Genomic DNA, 26,158 nt, shown 5'->3' with positions numbered 1-26,158 from the left:
CACAGGAAGAGGGAAGATAGCCCTGGATCCGTTCAGAGGACTTCAACCCACTTCACAAAGTCGACGGTAATACTTCATGTCCACTCCATAAAAGGTAAGGAAATAATATTATTCCCATTTTACACACAAGTAAACCAGATTGGAGAGTTGGGAAACAGCCAAAGCTGGGAATAGTTTGTAAATTAAGGGCCGGGGGGAGGCCGACAGGTGGGGAGGACCATGTGGTTCGGACAGACACATCCCTTGAGAGGGTGGATTTATTAAAGGGGATACTCTATATCCTAGTACGCTGGTAAAGTACAGGTAGAAATGGAAGAGAAACAGTCAAATAAAAAAGAATCCCATTCAATTACATCACATGAAGGCAGACAACTAAATATTGACACATTTTATAAGTGCTGGTATATCAATGCAAGAAGTCTAAATAATATAATCGGTGAATTTGAGTGCCTGGCATTAAATGAGGATATTGCTATAATAGGCATAACAGAAACTTGGTGGAACAATGTTACTCAATGGGACACAGTAATACCAGGGTACAAAATATAGAGGAATGACTGGTGGGGGAGTGACACTATATGAAAGAAAGCATAGAGTCAAACACAGTAAAAATCTTAAATAAATCAAACAATACCATAGCATCTCTATGGATAGAAAGTCCATGCTTGAACAGTAAGAGTATAGCCGTAGGAATATTCTACTGACCACATGATTAAGATGGTGATGGTGACTGTGAAATCCCTGGGAAGATTACAGAAGCTACAAAAACAGAAAACTCAATAATAATGGGGGATTTCAACTATGCCCATAGTGACTGGGAACATGTCACCTCACAACGGGATGCAGAGGTAAAATTTCTAGACGTCATTAATGACTGTTTCTTGGAGCACTTAGCTCTGGACCTCACAAGGGGAGAGGCAATTCTTGATTTAGTCCTAAGTGGTACACTGGATCTGGTCTAAGAGGTGAATATAGCTGAACCGATTGGTAATAATGACCCTAATGTAATTAAATTTACCTTCATGGGGGGGGAGGAGGGGGAAATACCCAAGAAACCCACCACGGTAGCATTTTACTTCAAAAAGGGCAACTACACAAAAATGAGGCTAGTTAAATGGAAATAAAAAAAAACCCACGAGTGAAATGCCTGCAAGCTGCATGGAAACTTTTGGAAAAACACCATAATAGAGGTTCAAACAATATGTCTACCCCCAAATAAAAAAAATAGTAAGAGGACCAAAAAAAAAAAAAGCCACCGTGGCTAAACAACAAAGTAGAAGAGGCAGTTAGAGACAAGAAGCCATGTTTTAAAAAGTGGATGTCAAATCCTACCAAGGAAAATAGCACGGAACATAAACTCTGACAAGTGCAGTGTAAAAGTATAATTAGGCAGGCCAAAAAAGAATGTGACGAGCATTTAGCCAAAGACTCAAAAACTAACAGCAAAATTTTTTTTTTTTAAGTACATCAGAAGCAAGAAGGCTGCCAAACAATCAGTGGTGACACAGGATGATCGAGGTGCTAATGGAGCACTCGAAGAAGTCAGTCCCTGACTGAGGTGTCAATAGAGGAGGTTTTGGAACAAATTGATAAATTCGACAGTAATACATCACCAGGACCAGATGGGATTCACGGAAGAGTTCTGAAGGAACTCATTTGTGAAATTGCAAAACTACTAACTGGTACGTAACCTATACTTCACAGGAGGGATAGCTCAGTGGTTTGAGCATTGGCCTGCTAAACCCAGGGTTGTGAGTTCAATCCTTGAGGGGGCCATTTAGGGAATCTGGGGCAAAGATCTGTCTGGGGATTGGTCCTGCTTTGAGCAGGGGGTTGGACTAGATGATCTTCTGAGGTCTCTTCCAACCCTGATATTCTATGAACACAGAATCAACCTATAGAACTTATTGCCAGGGAATGTTGTGAAAGTCAAAAGTATAACTGGGTTCAAAAATAAGTTCTTGGAGGACAGGTCTATCAATGGCTCTTCACCAAGATGGTAGGGGCACAACCCCAGGCTCAGGGTGTCCCTAAACCTCCGCCTACCAGAAGCTGGGACTGGCCAAGAGGGGATGGATAACTAAATATCTTACCCTTTTCTATTCACTCCCTCTGAAGCATCTGGCACCGACCCCTGTTGGAAGATGAGCTACTGGGCTAGATGGACCATGGATAGGGAGTTCTACATCCTGGTCTTTAGTGAGTGGCTATAAAGAAAAGCCACACTGAAATGGCACTATAGACACGAAGGACAATAAATATAACAACAAACACATCCCAGCCTGAATCCCTGGTGGATGAATGCAAACTTTATTAGTTCAGTTCAGCTCTTCTCTCTTACACATCCACCTGGTCTGCAAAGCCCTTTGTTTTAACGCGGTGCCGTGACATTACTTGACAGAATCGGTTACTTTTATTGCATGGAGGATCTAATGGTCCCACTTTGTGCCTCGTGCTGTCGTCCAGACGGGCGCCTTCCATCGCTGCCCGGTGCAGGGTTGGTCCTCTTGGTGTTTTCAGATGCTTGTGGTGTTGCTGGCGGCTGAGATGTGTCTCTCCTGAAATGCGCCACAGCGAGGAAGCATGGAGCAAACGAAAATGCCAGTTGGAGGCTACTTCTCTCTGCCTCGTTCATTGCAAGGCAGAGGGGGCCAGCTTCAGTGGGGCACAGGCCTCGTGCAGTGAGGCTTCAATACCAAGGGAGCCCAGGCTCCTCCTGCTAATGTCCCCATCAGGGGTAACTCCCAGGGCAGGATGGACTCAGGGCGCAATGTCGGTGAGCGTCAGTGAGGACAAACGCCACTCGATCTCCCTCCGACCTCCGCTCCACCGGCTTCCTGATCCCCAGTGAGGCTGGCTCACTCCAGTCCTCCATTTGGGGGCTCCCCTGGGCCTGGGATGGGAGAAGAGGGCTGTTGCTATCTCCTCCCCTGCTTTTGACCTATTAGAGGTGCTGCAACGAGCCCTGACCTGCACGGGGCCTCGTGCCCAGGCATTCCCATGGCCTCCGTTTTCCCCAGGCGCAGGGTGCACTGCCTGGGCTGAGGGCATGAGCTCAGGATGGGCTGAACCTGGGCAGCTGACAATGCTGCCTCTCTTTTTGTCTACAAGCCGCTCTCGCTCTCTCTCTGAGGCTCATGGGACTTCCCCTCCGCTCCCTTCCCTGACATACTGAGCGCTCCCCCTCAGGCTCCCCGCCCCTTAGGTACTGGGGGATTCACCCCCACGTCCCTACCCTCTGCCCCAACTTCGCCTGACGGAACAGTCGGTGGATTTTGACATGTGACTGTTTCAGTCCCTCCCCGCACTGCTGCTGCCTGGTTACCATCAAATGGCCGCTTTCCCCACTCTCCCCCTTCAACTAACCCCCTGTGATAGCCATTGCCCGGCCAGGAGCAGGGCTGTGCATCCCTGCCTGTACCTCCCACACGCTCCTCCCCAGACTGAGGGGCACATGGTCCTCCCCTCCCCCGGGCTGGGGGCTGTCAGAGCCAGGTAACATCACTGTTATGTGTCCAGACACAGATACAAAGCAGCCTGTCACAGACAGACACACACACACACACACTCTCTCTCTCTCTCTCTGCCTGCTGCGTGGAGGTGAGACTCAGAGTACAATAAAACACTTGTAGGGGCAATGGGGGTTATGGGTTTTTGTGTGTGTGTTTCAGTTCATTTCCTGCCTGCAGTTTTCCTGGCAGACCCGGCTGCCTGTTTAAAGGATGTCCAGTGCTGATGCAATAAGCGTGGACCATTTCTGATCGGAACGTCTGATTAACACTCTCAGACCTCAGGCTTCCCCCGTCCCTGGGGTTTCTTGCAGCCCCCTTTGTAAAGCAGACAGTGCTGAGCAAGTTCCTGCCCCGGCTGGCACAGAGGATGCCTACCTGGCCACAAGGGAGTTGTGTTAATCCAGAGGAACCTGGTGGTGATGGATGAGCTACCTGGAGTTTTGTATGCTTGGGTGACTCCAACTTGCTCCCCCCCCCGGGGGTGTATGTTTCTGTCCTTAATGTGCTGTACCATATTTGAAGAAGAGGCTCCTTTGCTGGGCTGGGGGATGCTGACGATGAGGTGGAGAGATGAACCCGGCGATTTCAGATCAGTGTCTTGGCTCCTGTGTGGTGACTGGTGGCCAGGCCCCGGTTAGCTGGGCATCTCCGCAAATCCTCCAGAGTTCTGCCAAGTGTCTTGACCCAGCCAGTGGGTCACTTTTCAGAGCCACTTCTCACTATCCGCTGGAAGGTCCTTGAAGGACCCCTCCATGGGGGGCTGGGGGTCCAAGCCGGAGTGCATGATGGGAATGATGAGATCATCCATGTTTGGCATCACTAAAATTTTCTGAAAAAAGGAAATTGGACAAAACTAAAACCATGGCATGAAAAAAACCTTCAGAGGGACAAAGCTGGGAGCTCTGAAGGGCTGATTGGTACCTGTTGCTACCATCCCACTGGGGCTCAGAACCTGGGATGCAGCTTACAATAAGCAGAGGTGTAATGGGGTGGCTAATGCCTACGTGCAGCTCTGCTGGCTGGACTCAGCCCTCCCAGGTTTATAAGGGTTTTTTCCCCCCTGCCTAGTGGCTAAAGACCAACAAGAGCCGTAACCCAATGGAGCATCTCCTTCAGCTCACCGGGCAGAAGCCTGTTTGGGATCAGAAGGTCCTGTTTCCCATGGCGACTGAGTGCTGTTTAGCAGTTGACCATGTCCTCAGCAAATGTACATGACCATAGATGTGACAAGACAAGGAGACATGGCTTTTCCTTGATGTGGTTGGCCATGCTTAGAGTCAGGGTTGGGTGCTGCGCAGGAAACTGGCAACAAGTTCTCAAACCTCTGCCCTTCCTAGCTGGTTAAGAAGACACTAAAATCCCAGCAGATCACGCTGGTGCAGGGGGCTTTGGGAACTTGCAGCAGATCTTTCCACCTAGGACTTGCCAATGGTCTCTGACCAGAAGCCTCAGAATAAAAGGTAGATAGATAACCGCTCTAACAAGGAATGCAAAAGAGAGAATAACTCGAAGCATGTAGCTCCTTCAAACTCTTGGAGATGCCCCTAGGAGCTGAACTTGGCTGAATCTCTTTGGGATGAGAATCAGGCTGGTCGGCTCAGGAGCCAAGGCTGTCTCACCAGCGCCTTCTGGGTTTCAACCGGGTGGGAAATCCTACAAGAGCAGCGGCTCTTGGAGCACTTCATTGATTTGAATCAAACCCTAAAAAGTTTAACTCGTGTTTTCCAAAGAGGCCTGAGTCCGGTTTGGTTTCGGCTCTCTCCAGATTGGCCTGACCCAAAACTTGGGCCTGACCACCACTGAATTTGGAGATGCCCAAACTCTATCTCCTTCCTTTAAATGAATCAAAACCCTGGATCTAAACACTGCCCAAACTTGAGGTTTGCAACATCGGGCCCCAGACTTTGCAGGCCCATCTTTACATTGTTTAGGTCCCAGTTGTCCCCTCCTTGGTTCTGATCCATCCCCAGTGCACTCATCATTCCTCTCCCAGTGCTCTGGGAGCAGGTACCTGGAATTCATGCTGCAGCTTCCTCTCAATCCATTCCGTGACGTGGATGAAGGTGACTTCCCGCTCGCCCAGCTTTGGGTGGACTTTCAGCTCCAGCTGGGGAGGGATTCGGAAGCTGTACCTGGAGGGGGAAGGAAGCAAGCAGAGACCATCACAAACTCCCTTGTGCTCCTGCAGACGTGGCCTGGTGACCGGGGAGTGCAGTCTCCGAGGCCCATACAGCTGTTGGCCTCTCTGCTGACACTGCCAGGGAAAGGGCCAGTTTTGGACACTTGTCCATTAGAGGGGGGCTGAGACCCACTGAACAGCCATCAGACCATAAGAGATTTTGGTCACTAGCACTACCTGGTGCTGGTTTTGAACCCATGACCTAGATGGGAAAAGTGTGACGTGTCTGGCCCAATCCCCCGAGCAATCCAGTCCCCATTTTGGGAGACTATTTCTGCCCACGTTGAGTTCCCTAATCCTAAATCTTAGGCCGAAACGCCGACCATGTTCCACTAAGCTCTGGGAAGTAGAAGCCGGGCTCCGCGGCGAATCACCGCGTGGCGGGACACAAGGGCGCTCCTACCAGATTCGGTCTGTCGGGGGTGGAGGAATGTTCACAGCCAAGGTCCCGGCCAGCTCCTGGACTTCCACAGTCAGCAGCAGCGGCGTGTTGGACACCTCCTCGATCTTCTTCTTGATGAATTCGTTTTCAGTGGCCTTCTGGAAGTACTTGGACTTGGCGATCTTATCCACGAAGCGCAGGATCTTGCGGCTGGTGCTGTTGCCGCCACCGTGGCTAAGGAGGGGGAAGAGGAGAGTCAGCGTCAGCCTGAAAAAGGGGCGGCTGTTCCAAGGCAGGGGGCTAAGCTGGGGCCTCACCTCACTCGGTCCCACCCCATTCGTCCTGGGGGCACCTCTCACTCCCTGTAGAACCCCCCCCATCCCGCGGTCCATGACACTGCAACAGTCCTCCAGCAGGAACAGACCACCCTTCTCCGTGGCTCCCAGGACACGGAAATCCATCCAGCAGGAGGCGCTGCAGGTGTGAGACTCTCACACTCCTACAACCCTTCAGGCAGGGCTAGCTGAGGAACCCCTCTTCTGAGAGGGGGTTGTTTGACTGGGATGCGGGAGACCTGGGTCCTGAGTCTGCCATGGCTTCGTTGGGGGATCTTGGGCAAGTCACTTACCCGCCCTGTGCCTCAGTTTCCCCATCTGTGAAATGGGAATGATGATTGTGACCTCTTTTTTAAAGTGCTTTGAGATCTACTGAGGGATAGTGCTATAGGCAGGCTAGGGATTATTATTACTATTTTATTATTAATTATTTACCCTTCAGCAGGAGAGGGGACGATCCTCTCTCCCAGGGCTCCAGAAGACTCTGCTGCAAGGACGTCTTCCTCGTCAGAGGAGCCGGCGCTGGAGGATTCTGCATCGCTGTCTGCCAGCAGGATCCCCCGAGGCTTTGCCCTGCGAGCAAAGAGGGAGGGGGTGAGTCCCTGGGTGGGGAGGGTCCTTGGGCTGCGGCACTCGCAGACTGCACGGGCCTGGCGTCTTCCCTCTAGTCCTGCAGCATGGGCCAGGTGCTTGGGAAGAGGAGCCGGTGGCAGGGATGCATGGCAGGGTCACCTCTGTTTCTCATACTAGGATGAACATGGATGCAGCAGGGTGGCCTGGCCCTTTAAGGCTACAGCCCCGGGACAGCCTGTTCTCATTTTAAACCCAGAACCCAGGCGTTCTGGGACTTACAGTTCCCAGGACCACTGGGAATGGTAGGTCATTATAGCCAGGCATGCTGGGAGGAGGAAGCAGGATATAAGCAGATGTCTGACTCTTCCCCCCCAGGACAGAGAAGAGAGCAGGAAGAAGCAAGGTTTGGGGGTGTGTTGGTATGGGGGGGTGAGTGGATTTCTCTATGGAAAGAAATATCCTGGAGGGCTTGCAGGCTTCTCTGCAAAGGGAAACAGACAGAGAGGTCTTCTCGTTCCCTGTAGGCCTGCAGGGACCCTGGAGAAAGTGGGTGAGCAACTGGGGATTTGGGCAGATTGGGGTGTGTATCTGTTGGTTTTCCTGCAGGTCCCTGGGAGACAGAGTGGGGAGTGACTGGAGCAGGCTGGCCTGGTGACCCAGGGCAGACTGGGAGAGACCTCATTTGGACTTTCCTTAGCCCAGCATGGGAGGAGTGTAATTTAGCTGTAGGATTATATTAAACTAAGAGCAAGAGGGAGATTGTATCAGAGGGGAAACTGAGGCAATGGCCCCGCCTGACACTGGAGAGGTCAGAACCTGCTACAATGGGGCTCTTCCAAGTCAGTTTCTAAGGTGAGGGGTTTAGTGGGACTTGACAGTCCCTGGAGCTTGAGGCAGACAATGGGACTTCCCGAGCTGCTGCTGGGGGCGAGAGTTTGGAGGTGGATGCCCAGCCAGGTCCAATTACAGGGGCTCTGAAACGCTTACCCAGCACTGTCTAAATGCAGGAGAGTCTGGGCAGCTGGTTGGCTTGGGGGCTCCAGAACCATCTCCCGTGCAGGCAGCCCCAGCTGGACTGATCTCCTGGGAGTTCTTCCTGCTGCTCGCTGGGTTTGCCCGTAGATGGTGACCCCAACGGAGGCCAAACGGATCATCCTGGCGTAATGCCTTGGTCTCTCTTGTTGCATGGGTTGTGCGGATAGCTGGGGCACGACCCTGCTGCCCCCAAGCTGGGAAGTTCCCTTCCCCTGCAGGCAGCATTGTTCTCTATTTAAATCTTTTAACTCGCCTTTAAGAAGAAATGACCTGGTGACACTGACCTACATGCAGTGTCAGGCTGGGGAGGACTTTTGCAGGGGGAATGCAGACTGCCAGCATTGTGGGGAGGGGCGTTAGCTTGAGAGTTGTTATCTAGTGACCTCCCCCAGAGCTGTACTGGGGGAGGCAAAAGTTGATGCTGCTCCCTGCCGGAGCGTATTGTTAAAATGCGGCTAAGTAAGGAGGCTTGTGGCTACCTTTCCTGTGTCAGAGCCATCCCATCCCCTTGCCAGGGCGGAGCTGTTCCGCGAGGCGAGGGATTTGGAGCGGTAGGGAGGCAGGGGAATGCACGCCTCGCAATCGAAACCACGCAGAGTCATCTTGGTTCTGAGGTATCGGAAATCCAGCGTGAGGCTGGTGAAGCAAAGAGCTTTGGCTCCAGTTGCAGAGAGATTTAATGCGCCGCTGAGCGTGACGTTAAAGCTTTCATCGAGCTGCTTTCTCTCCACTCCTCCAGCCCCGGCCTCTCCTCTGTCACTCTCCTCCCTGTGGCTGGTGCAAGAGCCTTCTCCTCTGCAGCCCCTGCCAACTGGAACCACCTCCCTGGATCCCTCTGTCTCATCACTCTCCATCCCCTTTCAAATCGCAGCTGAAAACACAGGAGGCCTAGCTGAGCCCCAGTGTAAGTGGGTGCACATCCAGGAATTTCACTGTGGCAGCTGTGTCAGGGCTGAATTTGACCTGGTCTTTTCACCTTTGCTGTATCTCGCGAGAGACAGAACCTCGGAGTCTCTCTCCTTGTGCTATTTGGGATTTATCTCGGTAAAGCACGATGGGGATGTACATCTTGTGCAGACGACCCCTGGCAGAATATTCCCACGTCCTGCTGGGATGGGTGGTTTCCCATATCCCCACCCGCAAAAGCTGCAACAAAGCAGGTGTGACCGGCCTTAAAGTCAAATGCTACCCCTGGATCCTTAAAACGCAGCCCCCGGCCACCTCCTCCCTGTGCAAAGCCAACCAGCTGCCAGGCCTTAGTGCTGGTGAACTCCAACCACAAGCAATTTCTCTTCCTGCACTAAGGGAGACCGAAGCGAAGCAATTATTATGGCTCTGTGCATTTGCCCAGGATGAAAACAGAATCAGAAGCAAGGTAGGTGCTGTCCCATCTGGGCTCCTGGCAAGCAGCCCCACATGTGACAAAGGTCCTAGTGCTGCGCGTGAAACTCCCATCATCTTCCATCAGAGGACTGGCCCAGGAGAGGATTCTTGTTACAACCTGCAATTCCAGCTCTGTGCTGACACCAGACAGATCTACCTCTCTGCTCCAGACCCGTCTCCTCCTGTCCAAGCATCTCGGCCTATCACTCTGACCTCTCCTCGTGGATGTCTAGCTGTCAGCTCAAGCTCAAAGTGGCTAAAACAGCGCTTTTAATCTTTCCCCTCAGATCCCCCCCTTGTAGCTCCGTTCTCGATCACTGTGACAACACCACCATCCTGCCTCTGACTCGGATCTCTCTCCAGGCTCCTCACATCCAGACTGTGTCAAAGTCTTGCAGATTCTTTTTACATACGTGGTAAGATGTGGCCTTTCCTATCCATCCACCCAGCTAAAACTCTCGGCCAGCATCTCAGCATCTCTCATCTCAGTTACTGCAGCGTCCTTCTCTCTGGCCTTGAGAAATGCTAGCCTGTCTGGCTAATAGCCAATCAGAATGCTGCTGCAAAGATCAGTCTTCTAGCCTATTGCTTTGACCATCATCCATCCACTTGTCCTGTATCAAGCAGAAGCTGCTTGTCTTCACTTTCAACCCCCACCCTACCTAGCATCTCTCACTTGCTACTGAGATGTCAGCTCCCACCTCCGCAGCCTCCATCACCTACTTGTTACTTTTTCAAACAAGCACCTTTGTGCTTTCTCCCATCATGTCTGGGAGAAGCTCCTCATAAACACCCACAAAGCTACCTCATAGCCCTCCTTCAGATCTCTCCTCCAAACTCTCCTCCGCTGTTGAGGTCTACAAAAAACTTGACGATGGTTTGGCCTCTGAGACGACTGCCTATCAGGCTGACCAGTCTCATCTCATGTATCCCTCTCTCTGTATCCATCAGTCCTCTCTTGTCCTGGATTGGGAGCAGGCACTGTCTTTTTGTTCAGTCTGTACAGTGCCTAGCACAAGGGGGTCCCATCCAGGTCTATGACTGCGGCTCTTGGGGTACATTTATTATTTATAAGATGAGCAAGAATTCATTGGTTCTAGGAAATGTAAAAGCAAGTGCAAGCACAGGGCCTGCTGCTGAAGGATGCGGGGTACCCTCACTGGTCATGGACTCCAGTGGTGTGGAGGGCTCACAGCATCTATAGGTGGGTCTCAGCACAGCAGCCAGACTTAGTAAGTCCAGGCCTCCCTTTAACTTGCTCAGGGAGCCCATATCCTGCATCATGGGGCCGAATGAGATGATGTTTGTCCAGATCAATGCACCTCTTGCTGCAGTCACCCGTCACCCAGTTCTCCCTAGTGGGTAGAGGTAGCGGGGAGTCAGGTGGATAATTCTCTAGGCAAGCCGTGCACACCGCAGCATCTCCATAGCAGAAGCTGGCGCTCGAGTGGTAGGCCAAGCCCCAGCTCACATTCTGGCCTGGAATAGCTCTGTTAAAAAGTCAGAGCAACCAATGATCTGTCAGCAAATGTACGTCCGAGCAAAGCGGAGTGCTCCAGGATCAGGGATGAGAATCCGGGCTCATCAGACATAGCTGCTAATTGACCGTGAGTGGCGTGATCCCCGATCATTCTTGAGTCAGCTAGACATGCGCTAAGTAGCCATACAGACAGTGTCTCCAAAAGGCAGAAGAAAACCCATTCCCGTAACTTGTAAATAAGCCAATGGGGGATGTGGGGAAATGTGTCAACAACAGACTCTTCCGATAGTGCTAAGTACATCCCAGCAGATCACTCTCTGAGGAATAGGTGAAGGTTTGCAGCATGCTGGGAGAAGGACGGGCCAGGTGTATGTGATTAGTATGATTCATTTGCACTATCATTACAAGTGGTTGACAACCTTGTTCACAGCTGGTCAAGTACAGCAAAAGGCCAGGCTAGTGCAAGTTTCTTCCATTCCACCGTCTCGGAGACGAGATCGTGTAAGTGCGCTACAGCAGATCCAGTTTCTGTGCTTAACCAGCCCTTGGCTTCTCAGCTAGCTTTGCTGTCTGCATTGTGAACACAAGTCCACCATGAGCTAGACCAAGATCCACCATCTTATTTCATATACTTCCAGATGATAAGACAAGCACTAGCAACCTGGAGTTGCATTTGAACCAAGAGGGAGAGGCCATTGAAGAGAAGACTGAGAGGAGACATAACAGTTTTCAAGTACATAAAAGGTTGTTACAAGGAGGAGGGAGAAAAATTGTTCTTCTTAATCTCTCGGGATAGGACAAGAAGCAATGGGCTTAAATTGCAACAAGGGAGGTTTAGGTTGGACGTTAGGAAAAACTTCCTAACTGTCAGGGTGGTTAAACACTGGAATAAATTGTCCAGGGAGGTTGTGGAATCTCCGTCATTGGAGGTTTTTAAGAGCAGGTTGGACAAACACCTGTCAGGGATGGTCTAGATAATACTTAGTCCTGCCATGAGTGCAGGGGACTGGACTAGATGACCTCTCAAGGTCCCTTCCAGTCCTGATTCTATGACGTTTGTCTCCCCCGCCCCGGTGAAGCAGACTTCTTTTTGAAGAGCAGGCCGCTGCATGGAGCAAAAGCCTCATTCCTTCAATGCTTGTCTTTCCCGCGCTCTTTACGTTATCTGGAGTAACTCAGAATTCACCCACTTCTGGGCCGTCCCCTCTCCTCGCCTAAAGCTGTTCATGTTACAAAAGGTTTAACTTTCCAGCCCATCTGTGCTTTCAACAGGGCCCAGTTAAATGGAGAATGTGCCCGGGAGCAGGGTGGGAATAATACCAGGCCATGAGAACATTCACAGCTCCAGACAGAACGTTTTGTCCTGATTTAAAAAAACAAAACAAAAACCCAAAGCGGCACATGGGGATGGGGGAGGATTTTTGTTTTGATCACTGATAAAACGACTAGAGATTAGTACAAGGCCGGGATGAGGCTGTCAGCTAACTCAGAGCACAAGCTGGTCATGACAAACAAGCCACAGGCACGCGCTTCTTATCTTTTTATTTTATTAATGACTCTTTCCTAGAACTAACTTCCCAGCTGTCTCCATCCTGCTCAGACAAATGGAAAATATTCAGCACAGATGGCCTGATAAATCCCTCCAAATGGAGTTGATTTATTTTCATTTGACTTATTCCTTCTGCCCCAGCTGGATGATATGTGACTCCGGATGGCCCCCAGTATCAGACACCTTGTCCCATTGCTCTGGAATAATCCGATCTCTTCTAAGACGCTGCTTCAGATCAAGACTGACTAGGTTCCTTCTGATTAGAAGGCGGCGTGATGAGAACATGGAGTTAAATCCATTTGGCCTGTGCCACCCAGCAGGGAGGCAAACTGTAGATGTGCAGATCTGCTGCCCGCAGAGCCCTGTGAGGTGCCCTTCAGAACCATGATTTTGCAGACCTCACTGAATTATAAAGCCCTTTCCGTTCAGTGTAGAGACAGAACAATGCAGCGTCCTGGGTGCCTTGAATTAATACCCAAAGGCTTCATACTCATGTCAAAATCCAGTGCTCTTACTGAGCACGGCTACAGAACCGACTACCTTCTCCTGGAGGAACAGTTGGACCAGGGTCTCTCCTGCCCTGATGTCACTAGGAGGCTGGTGAAGCACTGGAATGGGTTCCCTAGGGAGCTGGTGGAATCTCCTTCCTTAGAGGTTTTTAAGGCCCGGCTTGACAAAGCCCTGGCTGGGATGATTTAGCTGGGAATTGGTCCTGCTTTGAGCAGGGGGTTGGACTAGATGACCTCCTGAGGTCTCTTCCAACCCTGATACTCTATGATTTTATGTTGCAGGAGTGAAGGCCCAGTAACGCTTTAGTGACCTTACCCTTCCCCACCAGCAGCCGCCTGCCCACTCTCCTCCACCAGTGCCTCTTTCCCCAGCTTGCACAAGTTCATCTTCGTCTCCAGTGTCATCTGTAGGGCGCCGTTGTAGATGACTTCCACGTCCACCCAAAGCCCTGCAGAGGGGACAGGATGCAGGTGACCCACGGTCCCAGGAATCTGTGGTGTCTGGGAGGATGCGCGGTGCCTGCTACAAAGCCTCATTGGACTTGGTACTGGGGAAATAGTATCTGAGAGCCGATATTGCCTGGGCAGTACCAGCTTCCCCACGCTGCCTCATCACGGTGCCTTATTCGAGACCGGGACAGACCACCTTTTGGGAGGAGAGGGAAGCTCAGCATCGATCTATCCAACCATCCCTGCCTCAGCACCGTCGTGCCGGCCTCTCTATTCATGACCCTTGGCGCCTCTGCTGAGACTGCCAGCAGACGCCTCATACAGGGACGCCAGCCCTGTGGGAACTGGGCTCCGGTCACTGACCTCTCTCACGCAGGCCCCTGAAGAGCCACCAGAGGATAACAGCCTTTGGTTGCTACTCGCTGTGAACAGGTGACATAGAGTCTTGAACCCTGGAAATTGTGGAATTTACCCCATTCAGTCAACCACCCTGGCCTTGGCTGGGTAGCAGCTGCCTTGCTGCTCCCGTCATACAGGAAGGCTGCTCCGGAGGCAGTGCGCTAGGCTGAGAGGCAGGAGGCGCTGCGTTAAATTCCTAGCTTAGCCACTGTCTCCTGGGGTGAGTCACTGAATCTCTCTGGGCCCCACCTGTGAAATGGGGGTGAGAAACTGTGTGTGTGTATGTGTGTGTGTGTGCGTGCGTGTGCGTACGTACATACACACAACCTCTAGCACAGTGGGGCCCAATCCTGGTCGAGGCCTTTATCCTGACATTAATAATGCAGGATCCCTTTTCCACACATTGGGAAATTCAGCAGGTTCTTGTGATGCCCGTAGCAAGGACTGGACTGCACTGCACTGGCTTCTGGCTGCACAGAGCGATTATTACTGTGCTGAGTCGGCCGCCGGGAGCAGGAAGAGGGCTCTGTTTGAAGGCTCAGCGTGGCCCCTTTATTTTTCCCTCCTCTGTCCCCTTTACACCCGCCTCCTGGGAGTGTGGGTGGCAGATTGCGCATTCCCAAGCAGGCTGTGAATGTTTTGAGCCCCTGCGTGCTCTCGCCCCCTTTATCTGAGGCTGCACAGTGGGAATGGAGACTGAGGTGCTGGTGGGAGATCTGGAGGGATGCGAGGGGATGTGCATGTGGGGGGGAGGGGGTCAACACAAGCTTTATTCTTCCACTGCAAGGAGTCCCTGGCAAACAGTGTGTGGGGATGAAATATTAATCCAGCGTCTCTATTGAATGAATTCCGGAGGGGAGGGGGGGAAGGATGACCTTTTTAGAGAGGATAACTGGAGACTTGGGAGGGTTAACGTGCTGCCACAGCTGGGTTGTGGGATGCCTGGGATGGAGAAAGACTGGTGCCGCAGTCTAGGGGATCCAGCGGCATCTCCCCCAAATGCACCCCATTTTGGGGACGGGTTTGTGACCTTCCCCTAAGCCTTTGTTCCAAGCTGTGCATCACTGTGAGTGGCTAACCCCTCTGCTACCCTCAGGCTGGTTGCTACGTGACTCTCCAAATGGCCACCCATGTGGAACAAAGTGGGTGTGGGTGTGGAAGCGCTGGCTGTGGTGCTTGGGGTTAATCCAGCTTAATTCCAGTGCCCTGACTCTCTGCCTGCCTTTCTCCACACCTGGCCCCTCCCTATGCTCCCTCCTCTACTCCAAGCCTACTCTTTCCCTGTCCCTGAGGCAGTCCTGGACTCTTCTGCCACTTGACACACTTCTTCCTTTCCCCTAGGAGGCTGCCAACTTGCCATTTCCCCAGGGCTGCCCTGGGATGAGACTTAGCAGCATGGACAACTGCCCTTCCCCATCCTCCCATTGCAGTGGCCCCCTCAGGGAAGGGACCCATTGGTTCTGGGTGTTCTACTTGCCCTGTTTTCCATCAGGGCGAGGGGCTCTCACTGCCCGGGGGGGCGGGTTCCTAGTATATAGCACCCCCAGTTATAACCCTCCAGTTCATAGTGGCCCCCAGCTGTAACTGTCTCAGTTTGGTTCACTGACAGAACAAGGAGCAATGGTCTCAAGTTGCAGTGGGGGAGGTCTAGGTTGGATACTAGGAAACACTATTTTACTAGGCGGGTGGTGAAGCACTGGAATGGGTTCCCTAGGGAGGTGGTGGAATCTCCATCCTTAGAGGTTTTTAAGGCCCAGCTTGACAAAGCACTGGCTGGGATGATTTAGTTGGGGATTGGTCCTGCTCTGAGCAGGGGGTGGGACTAGATGACCTCCTGAGGTCCCTTCCAACCCGGATATTGTATGATTCTATAAAATGCCCATTTTGGGTTTCTTTTGTCAGTCAATTAATGATGGAGGAAGGTGCTGGATCGACAGCCCTGGAGATCAGAGGCCAGAGCACAGGGAAGCCATTGTTGGGCAGCAACAATGCAAGCTTCTCCCTTACAACCCCACCAACGTGTCGCCACCCTGAGCTGGAGGGATCCCTCCTAGGAGTGACAGCAGAGGTCAGTCTCTGTGGAATACTGGACTGTAGGATAATCTGGTTGTGGGTGCATTAGCAATGCCATAGGGCTGGACCCAAAGCTCCCAGAAGTCAATGTAAACCTCCCATTGATTGACTGCTCTTTGGACGAAGCAGGGAGTGCTATCGCTGTGGTAGAACCAAGCTCGTGTCAAATAGTTGCCACCAAGTAACTTCTACAGACTTGTTGCTCTGAAATGGTCTTTGTCCGTGGCTGATGGGCACAAGGGCTGGTCACTTTTCACAGGGATGCTTTAATCTTCCCAAAACATGTTTTTTTTAAAGAAGTCTTGAGCCCAGTCCCTACGTTAGTGCAAAGTGACAGGGGCTAAGGCCTGGTGCGAATGCATTGAACCGGGTGGGAGGGGGGCTGCCGTTGGGACCCTTACCTCGGTTATCGATGATCGGACTGGAGGCACTGAGAACGAGGGGGATGGATGTCCCCATGTCCAGCTCGTTGAGTGTGAGCTCGTTCATGAAGTACGGGAGCTAGGTTGGAGCGAGAACAAAGGAGAGCGATTAAACCCAATCTCCTTCCAAGCAGATGCAGAAAGGAAGCTGCTTATCATTAATCAGAAACTAGGCTACAGGGCTGTTTAAAGAGGCCCTGGCCGAGCTGTCCAGCCAGGATATGGGGCCATCTCAATGAAACTGTCAAAGTAGGATGAGCATTATTCCAGCTGTAGAAATGAGAGATGGGTAAGATCTACTGGGTCCATCCTCCAAATCCCAATGCAGGATTGTTCTCTATGACCGTTGGTTTCTGTAGGTGTTGTAGCTGCTATATTCTTCTGTGTCCCAAACAATTCTCCACACAAACTGTGCTCCAGTCTATTTTTTTTTTAAAGCCACCCTCTATCTCACAGGAATAGCCTTGCTGGATCCCCGGAGTTAAATTTTTAATTAAAATGTCATTAAAACCGGACAACTCATAACCCAGTGAAGAACAGACCTGGGGGAGGGCAGAGTAGAAAACCCTTTAGGAGAAGGGCTCCCCAGAATGTCTGAACTTGTACCGTGGCTAATGCATGCGGCTTGTTCCATCCATGGTGGCTTAATGGATGGAGCGTAAGCATCTCCAAGCACTGACAGAGTCCTAGTGCTCACTGAAGGTCCAGTACGAGGCCCCTCCCAAAACCAATCTACTTCAGACCCTTTCTAACTGGTTTCAGATGGGCACATGTCCCCATACGCTGCTCTCTGCCGACATGCTTTGTCCCTGCCCTGGAGGGACGCTCTCTGGGAGAGGGGGGCAGAGGAGATTGCCATCTCTAGGGCCCCATTTATCCTTGGCCTCCCTGCTGAGAGAGCCAGCAAAGGACCCCATTGTGCTAAAGGGTTTTGTAGTGTGGACGCCTGTCCCACTAAGAACTGATCTGAGACCAGCTTGTGCCCAAAGGCAACCAGAGCCAGCAGCAAAGGGCTCTCCGTCACTGCTGACCCAGGCTGGGTTTGAATAAACGCTTCCCAACTGCGCTGTTAATTCATAGATTATAAAGCCAGAAGGGGCCATCAGGATCGTCTTGTCAGACCTCCTGCATAGTACAGGCCGTAGGACTGCCCTGAATTGATGTGAGCTAGCGCGTGGCTTTGAGAAAAGCATCTAATCTTGATTTTAAAAGATTCCAAAAATGAATTCCTAATTCCCTAATAAACCCTTTAACTTTAATGATGAACCCTGGTCGTAAGGTTTCCTACCAATGAAAGATTTGAGAAAGCTGGGCACATGAATCACCAGTTCACAGAGCATCAGTCAAGTCTTTGGTCCATATGTCAACTTGACTGCCAAATCCTGCTCCCATCAAAGTCAGTGGCAAAACTCCACTGACTTCAATAAAGGACTTGGTCCATATGGTCCTAAAGGCAACTTGATGGATGCATCACACTTGCATCGCAATGCTCTGAAAAATACCAGAGCCCGGACTTTCTCTTCCAGTCCCATTCCCCAGCCAATGAGACAGGTGGAACACCATGAGGTTCTTCTGCAAGGGAAAGCAAAGATCCATACCGTCTCACCTTGATTTTGCTTAACTTCTTCTGGATCTTGTTTGACACTTGGTCCATCCAATATTTCTCCCTCAGGAAGTCCCAGAAGATTCGCCCAACCAGTGCATTCATCCAAGCCATGGACAATTCACTGCTGCCATTCATGTCCCTGAGGAACTTAAAAAAGAGTGAGAGAGAGAGAAATAAGAATACCTGAAAATGGGCCACGTATACGCTACAGAATGAAGGAGACCAACAAATGCCGAAGCGTAATGTAAGTATCAGATCAAATTAGTGTACAGTAGTATCCCTGACTCTCACATACTATATTTAGTATATGCCGAGGGGCATGGGCAAATCTTTTGTGAGAATTCACGTGTCTGTTTCTCTAAGCCTCTGGATTTCTTGCCAGACTACGCCGTTGGCTTCGCTCACCTTTTGCGAGGTTGGGCTGCCCCTGGCGCTGTGACAGGGGCTCTGGAGGGGGCTGGTGCCCGTTTCTGGCTGGACAAACCGGGACATGTAGGTGCTGTAATCCAGAAGAATCTTCTGCCGGACGGTGCCAGCTAGATCCTTGGGTCTCAACAACGAAGGGATGTCTTCCGTGCTTCCCCGGCTGCTGCCACTGTTGTTGATGCCCTTTCCTGAAGGGCTGGAGAGCTGGTTCGGACCGAAACCTGGGAAACAGAAACAAATGGAGCTAGTCCTCTGGTTGTGTTCCGTTGAGGGGAGTAGAGACAGAGGAGCGGTGCAAGCGAATGGCGTCCAGCAACGCCAGCCGGATGGAAGGACAGACCCATCAGCACTGAGGGTAAGTCTACACTTCAAGCTGGGGGGAGGTTTTCCCAGCTGGAGGAGATGGACTCCCGCTCGCTGTGCTCGAGCTGGTGTGCTGTCAGCGGAGTGCCGCTTAGCGGGGCGAGCAGCGGGAGGGGCCAGCCACCTCAAGTACATGCCGAGCATCTCAGATGGTACATACTCAGGACAGCTAGCCCCCTGCCACCACCATGGCGACGCTCTCTGTATAGCACACCAGTTTGATCAGCGCTAGCGCAGAGACGTCTCCTCAAGCTGGGAATCGCCCCCTCCCCGGCTCAAAGTGTAACGCCCTCTGAGATACAATTGTGCATCTAGGAAAGGAAGGAGTCTTTCCCTGCCCAGGAGGAAGATGCAGAGTGTAATGATCAGATTTTTCTATTCAACTTCAAAGCATTTGCCACACTTCAGCCAGTTAATCCTCATAACCCCCCTATAAGGGCAATGGGTATCATTAGTTCTGTCGCACAGACAGAGAAACCGAGGCACAGATTGGTGCAGCGACTCGCCCAAAGCTACAACGGGAGTTGGAGCCAGGTTTAGAATTCAGAAGTTCCTGGTTCCTCATCTGTTGCTCAGGCCACAGACCATCTCTCTCTCTCCCAGGTACCGATGCAATACACTGCGGGCACTCTGCATCTCTCTGCAGGTGAGCGAGGCCTCGGCAGGCACATCCAGCATGCTTTCAGCACCCTCTGCTGCAGCTCAATCCGGGGTAGTTGTTTATAGAGCTGAGCGAGCTTTGCCGTCAGCGACAATGAATCCGGATGGCATCCCACCAAACCGAATCAGCTTCTGAAGCTAGTTATTATTATTTAGCTCAATGTAAAGACTCTTGCTCAGAGTTTTACTGGTTGCCATGAATATTGAGATTGGCACCTTCCAATAAACCTGCCATGTAGAATGTCAGCAAATCTGTTGCTAAAGAGTTGCTGAAAATGCTTTTAGGCTGGGGCATGGTTGAAGCGGATTGGTCCATCTACCACCAGACATCCCCCTCTGTCTTTCTCCAGAGTTAGTGCTCGCACAATTGGGCTCAACTCGTTTGACTTTAGTGGGATTATACTTGTTTCCCCCCATGGTGGATTTAGCCCACAGCAAGCCGATTAAAGCCCATGGCTATAGAAATGACCTCCTCCATTGGATTATCTGTATTTGCCTAAATGCAAAAGAGGCCACCATGATAAATAAATAAGATATGGAGATATACCTATTTCATAGAGCTGGAAGGGACCTTGAAAGGTCATTGAGTCCAGCCCCCTGCCTTCACTAGCAGGACCAAGTAGTGATTTTTGCCCCAGATCCCTAAGTGGCCCCCTCAAGGATTGAACTCACAACCCTGGGTTTAGCAGGCCAATGCTCAAACCACTGAGCTATCCCTCCCCCCCGGGCCAAATGTTTTACCAAATTTGCCTTCACTCCAGCTGGCACTCTGCACCTCATGACAGTCCCCTAGGGAGGCTGTCGTGAGATGTTGGAACCACTCTTCTTTGTCCCTTCCTGTTCTTCCAAAGAGGTAGAGAGTCCTTTCCTGGAGGTCCCCTGGAGGCTTCAGGGGGACATCCTGGCCTGGTGTCCGAGTCATTTTCAGGCTTTCATCTCTTGAGAGGTCCATGTCATGCTCATTTGAGCTTCTGAAATTCTGGTCCTCTTGGTCTGGGAACAGAATGCAGATGGGATATTTCTTGTTCCACATCCTCTTTCGGGCCAGGCCCGGTGGGAAGAGAAAGACCTGCAATATCAACAAATGCTGTCAGGCAGGGAGGCTAAGCCATGGGGACACTGAGCCGTTCCTTCAGCCTGGGGACTGCGTATGTTCTTTGTCTCCCCTGTCCCACTGGGCTACACCAATCACATGGCGCATCCAGCCACGGGGACTCTCTTTAATGGAGACACAGTGAAGGAAGAGCAATGGCCTTGCTATGAAGAGTCCCAAGGGCCAAAATGGTCCAGCTGGGCTGAGAAGGACTTACCAAATGTTCCCACTGAAGGCCAAAACACATCCATGATGTGGTAGGATGAAGTCCAGCATGAGGCCTGTATCACCCAGCCCCAATGGGACGAGTTCAGGTTCAAAGCTACATCCACCTGTCTTGGCTCAGTTTAAACTAGATGCTTTCAGCTATTCTGTGGGGACTGTTTGATCTCCTCTGGCAGAGTCCTACCTGGGCGTTGCTCATGTCGTAGTGCCGATGGCTGACAAAGGCCACGTCGAGGGTTTCTTCTTCGAAGGTAGCTCGGCGCGGGACGTTGTTCTTAGGGTAGGAGAGCTTCATGGCGGAGCCTTCCAGCGTCACAAACACCGAGTGAGTGAGCGACGGGTGGTAGGTCTCCGGGTCGTAGAAATACATTTCGTTCATCCAGCTCTGGAAGGGAAAGTCTGCATGAGATTATGTCTTGCAGCCGTGGCCGGCTAATGGATTTACTGTGGGACCAGCCGTGGTATGTGCTCCTTGCTGCCTACAGTGTGATGGGAATTGTTTTTCGGGCCAGTTGCTTGCACTTGGAAAAGAATTGCTGTGACACGCTCATGAGAAATGTGCTATCGAGTAGGAGGGGATGAGCGTGCAGGTAAGGTGTGGTGTGACGCGCGCGAGAGTTGGATGTGTGTGCATGTCGCACGTGGGGTGGCCTGGGGTGCACAAGTGCACACATGCATGCAGGGAGATGTGTGTGCTGAGTGGCAAAGGAGAAGGGGTGCGTGTGTTCACGTAGGTGTGTGAGTGTGCACATTATCTTTCACCGGTGTGAGGCCACAAGGACAAATAAAGTGCAACTTTACAACAGCAACACAGCAAATTAACCCCTGGACCCCAGCCCTGCTCCCCTGGAGACGAGAGGGGCTTCGTCAGTGTCAAGCGATACGGCTCGACACACGTCTGGAGAAAATGGGGATGATAAAGAATTCCCTTTCAACTATCGCGACACTTAACCAGCAATGTGAAATCACGACCCGGAGCTCCCAAAGCCTGCGTCTGCTCAAACGTTTCTGTTACCTCCAGGGCAGCGTTTCAGCAGATTTCCAAAACACACAAGGCTTAGCCTCCTGGCTGCTTGCCATTAGCCCGTTCCTCACCCTGGCCCTGAAATATCGCCCAGCCAGCGTACTGGGACGTTTGACTGGCGCACACATGATCCAGTCTCTGGGTCAACGGGGTTTGGGGAGTTACTGTGTCATTAATGCATCGACAGAATCCAAACCCTGAATCAAATCTCCTGCTCGGTGTCTGCCCTAGCTTGGCTGCAGCTCAGCTCCCCACCTTGTCAGCCCTGAAGGAAGCATTTCTCTTCCCCTGCCTGACTTCCAAGTAATTAATGCTGCTGCCTTTCTAACCCCCTTTGCTACCTACCTGGCACTGAGGAGCCCAGCCCGCTCCTCTTCATGCCCTGATCGGGTGACCAGATGTCCCGATTTTATAGGGACAGTCCCAATATTTGAGGCTTTTTCTTATCTAGAAGCCTATTACCTCCCCACCCCCTGTCCCGATTTTTCACACTTGCTGTCTGGTCACCCTATGCCCAGATGCGTGCTTAGCCTTCCACATCAGAGGCCGGTCTCTGCCCAGCAGCAATGCTTTAGGGAGGAAGGATGGGTACGGGACTGGGACTCAGGAGTTCCTGGCTCTCCTAGAGCGTCCTGTGTGACCGTGGGCTAGTCATGGACCCTCCCCATGCCTCAGTTTCCCATCACATAACCATGACAGGGATAACAGCACAGTCCTACCTCACAGGGGTATGTGGGGATAAATTCATGGTGTGGTGCTCAGGGATCGTGGTGATGGGGGCTCTAGAGGGACCTAAACAGACAGACACCGGCGGAGCTAAAGGAGGACGCTAGCTGGGGATATGCAGTAGGCTGTTGGAGTTGCTGGGGGCATGGTCGTCACACACCCTGAGCCGGTGGATTAGATACACTCTCCAGCAGCCACCTAGTCCCGAATGTCTGGGGCCCACAGGGGTTCCTGTGGCAACCGGGGTGCTGCTATGTGGCGGGCGCTGTCTGCATGCACCCAAACGCCGTGGGAATGATCAGCACTTGGAGCACGGCTACCCGGCCCTGGCGTCGCACAGGCCGTGCATGTTACAGAGCCGTGGTCTGGATAACTGCTGTCCCCCTGGAGCAGAGCGACCCCTAAGCGGGCATCACCCCCCACCAGACGTATCTCCTACCTTGAGGACGTCTGGTTCCCGTGGCTTCCTCGTTAGCAGCTCCGAGTGCAGCTTGTCCTGTGGGTACCGTCCCTGCCGGGGAGCCAGGGAAGGCTTTGGCACGAACAGCAGGATGACCAGGAAGCCTAGTACGAACCCGCAGGCCAGTCCCAGACAGAGGCCCGAGAGGTAAGGGGGCAGAGGCAGGATGAAGTAATTGTAAGCCAAGATGGCGACGCAGGCGAGGGTTTTGCATGGCACCGGGCTGCCAGGCTGGGCTGGGAGGAGCTCGTCCAGGGGCTGCCGCAGCTGCGCCTCCTCCGGGCCGTTCTCACTCTGCTCCATTTCCACCACCTGGATTACGTCTCCACAGGAGCAGATCTCATACCTGCAGTTCAAGGCGGGCCCCCACTTGTGCTCCAAGGGGAAGCCGTCCTTCGCCTGGGTCCTCCGGATCGCTTTGCACGTGTGCTCTCCCGGCCGGTCGCTCTCCGCTTTCCCGGGACTGGGCCTAGCAGCCTTGACGTCCGCACTACTGCAGTCCCCGCTGTGGCTGGACAGGGAGTCATGAACGTAAGCACCGGAGTGGGGCAGTTTATACTTGGCCGAGACGCTGTTCTCGTCCCCGATGATTTTGCTGAGTCTGCTGAGAGGTTCCTGCATGGCCTCGGAGAACCTCCTCTTCGTGTCCTCGAACTTGGCCTCCTGCACCCTGAAGAAGCTGCCTTTGCTCTCTGAAGGGGAGATATTGGGGGAGGAGGGGGCTGTCCTGGAGTCCCCATCTCTGCTCTTGGGATGGGTGATCTGCCTCCACAGATGCACATTGAGCTTCGAGTCTGATTTGGACTGCGTCACCTCAGGCTCCAGGTGGGAGATCTCCGTCGAAATGGACTTGACCAAGTTCAGCAAGGGCTGGGGCTTGAGAGGGCAGCTCTCCTTGGCTTGTATCTCGGTCGACAGGGACTTCACTAAGTTAATGAGGGGCTTGGGGCCCGGGGAGCCCTGCAGATTCGGGGGGGCACTGGAGCTCGGTGGAGAGAAGCCAGGCAGGTGATAGAAGGGGATGTCAATCAGGAAGCCCAGCTCTGGAGGAGAAACCGGAGGGAATGGCCTATGGAACGAAGATCCAGGTTGGCCTTCACACTGCCCAGTGTCCACATACAGAACAGAGTTCTCAGGCAAATTGGCAGCTCCTTCCTCTTCATCCTTATCCAAGGTGAAAATCAACTCACTCCCGTCCAGGTTCTCCCAGTCCTCTTTGCTCCTGGCACTGGCGAACTGGCTGGTTATCTCTTGGGAACTGACCATCGGGTCTCTTTGCTGAGGCGAGCCTGGGGGAGAAAAGGAGGCAGGAGAAGAGCCCGCTGGCTCCAGGGTCGCTTTGGCGTGACCAGCCATTGTTCACATCACTGCTAGTGTTTGGTTCTGTAAGGAAGGCACAAATGAATCAAAGTGGGTAGGGCCCAGTTGACCTCACTGTCTAGGAGAACTAGATGGAAGGGGGGAAAACCATATAGGTGACACCTCCCTAGCCCTCCCACATGAATAGGTACTACGTGCATGGTGTCAATATGGAATATATTATACCAAATATACATGTTGGGTAATCATGGCAAACTGTATTATGCTGATTCTTGTTCACTTGTGCTAAATATTCCACAAAACCTTGGAACAGTAGAACAGCATTTGTCCTAGGCAGATAGGCAAACTGCCAAAGGCAAGACACAGAAGTGTTCTACCCTGGCACAGGTAGGTAGTGCCTTCATAGCCCACCGACTTTGGAAAGGTGTGTTTCAAAACAAGAGAGAAGAGGGGCTCAGCGGAGTACCAGTAAAGTAAGGTACACGGCCGATAGGTGATTTTTTAGTCTTGGGGGATGTGCATGGTTTTATGGCTCCAATCTTGCAAAAATGTATACCCGTGAGTAACTTCACTCACATGAGCAGTCTCATTGAATTTAATAGAACCACACCTATGAGTTAATTTATTCACATGCGTAAGTCTTTGCGGGGTTTGTAGTTTGCTGTCAGATGCACATAAATAAACAACAAGGCCCAACTCCTGACACACACAGATAACACTGACACACACGCATTACCATAGTCAACTTCCTTTAAAAAAATGCAACATGGGATTTCATCTGTAGCTTTCTTTTTAATCCGTTGTACGTTAGAAATGATGCCAGAAATCTAATAATTCTACTTGTGTTTTGGGGGCAGTTTATCCTACAGCACTATGAGTTATTGGTGGTGACTGATCTTCTTAGCCTCTTATGGTTAATGGAAGAATAAACCGCCTAGTACTAAACAGCATTATCTTACTCTTCTAATTGTGTTGCTTGCTTAATAGATATTTGAATTGAAGCCAGAGCTACCCCTGTGTTCCATTAGCTATACATTGACAAATGGTTTTAAAACTATATCTAGGCCCCAATTCAATTAAACAAAAGCTCGTGTTGTACGAGGGAAAAAATTCCATAATCTGAATTTTTACTAGATTTACAAAAAGTTTAGCCTCCCCCCAAAAACTACTTTGTTTTACCAGAGAATTTTCCAAGTTGTCATAAAATATTGCCAGATCGCTCCATCCCAAAATATCAAACTACCACAACAACCCTCCCGAGCTCTGCCAAGCAATTGTTCCAAAAAATCAGGCGGGAAACATTATTAATCATTATTCGCATTTGTGGTTATGCATTATTTGGAGAGGAAGGCTGTTTGGACTGTGGGCTCTCTGGGCCAGGGACTGTCTCTCACTAGGAGTATGTACAGCCCCTAGCACAGTGGGGCCCTGACTCCGTGGGGGCTCCTAGATGTCACCACAATACAAATAATAAATGACAGTATTTGCTATTCTGCTTGGGAGGGGGCAGGAGTGGGGTGAAAACGTTTACCATTCTGGCCAGAAAACTCCTGCTAATGACACACTGCAGGGCCACTTGGAACATCATAGTGATAGCTGGGCTAGAACTCTGCTCCCCTTGGCTCCAAAAGCACAGATCACTTACGCTATAGGCGAATCTTTGTTAGTAGTATAGGGCCCATGACACACCGTTGAGCAATGCTTATTCCATCCAGTAGGGGGCAGAGGGGATATCAACCCCAGCCAGTTTGTTACTGTGCCAAGCAGTGTACTCAAAATGAGTCGTTAGAAATGAATTCCAAAGCAGACGCCATGTTTCTGTGTTCCTGTTCCAAATAGCCAGGCAGGGGTGTCCAGTGCTGCTCAGATTTACAGGAGGGAAAAAGAATGCTTAGCATTTATAGAGCTTTTGGGGCCAAATGGAGCCCTGCTGTCAGGGCCTGGCCTGCTTACACCAGGGCTGCATTGGGCTCT

General features: G+C 51.6%; 1 protein-coding gene across 3 annotated transcripts in view; it reads right to left on the bottom strand.

The window, feature by feature from the left end:
- Nucleotides 1–241: 241 nt before the first annotated feature.
- Nucleotides 242–26,158, bottom strand: part of LOC128843875 (testis-expressed protein 2-like) — a 37,436-nt gene continuing 11,519 nt past the window's right edge. Inside the window, exons 2-13 of one of the 3 annotated variants that reach the window (XM_054040978.1) lie at nt 25,830–26,043; nt 22,844–24,247; nt 20,839–21,039; nt 20,078–20,405; nt 18,293–18,534; nt 17,888–18,034; nt 16,261–16,360; nt 13,254–13,386; nt 6,844–6,981; nt 6,095–6,307; nt 5,524–5,644; nt 242–4,341 (exon numbers count right to left, since the gene is read on the bottom strand). In XM_054040978.1, coding sequence (XP_053896953.1) covers nt 4,216–4,341; nt 5,524–5,644; nt 6,095–6,307; nt 6,844–6,981; nt 13,254–13,386; nt 16,261–16,360; nt 17,888–18,034; nt 18,293–18,534; nt 20,078–20,405; nt 20,839–21,039; nt 22,844–24,220 — 3,126 coding nt within the window. In that variant the 5' untranslated portion in view covers nt 24,221–24,247; nt 25,830–26,043 and the 3' untranslated portion in view covers nt 242–4,215. The remainder of the gene's footprint in view (nt 4,342–5,523; nt 5,645–6,094; nt 6,308–6,843; nt 6,982–13,253; nt 13,387–16,260; nt 16,361–17,887; nt 18,035–18,292; nt 18,535–20,077; nt 20,406–20,838; nt 21,040–22,843; nt 24,248–25,829; nt 26,044–26,158) is intronic. The other 2 variants (XM_054040980.1, XM_054040979.1) reach the window with 2 other exon arrangements.

This window comes from Malaclemys terrapin, chromosome 10, assembly GCF_027887155.1.
Source record: "Malaclemys terrapin pileata isolate rMalTer1 chromosome 10, rMalTer1.hap1, whole genome shotgun sequence".
In the NCBI taxonomy this organism is placed as follows: Eukaryota; Metazoa; Chordata; order Testudines; family Emydidae; genus Malaclemys; species Malaclemys terrapin.
Note: the sequence above shows the minus strand (reverse complement) of the source record. Positions and strands in the feature narration are given on the sequence as shown.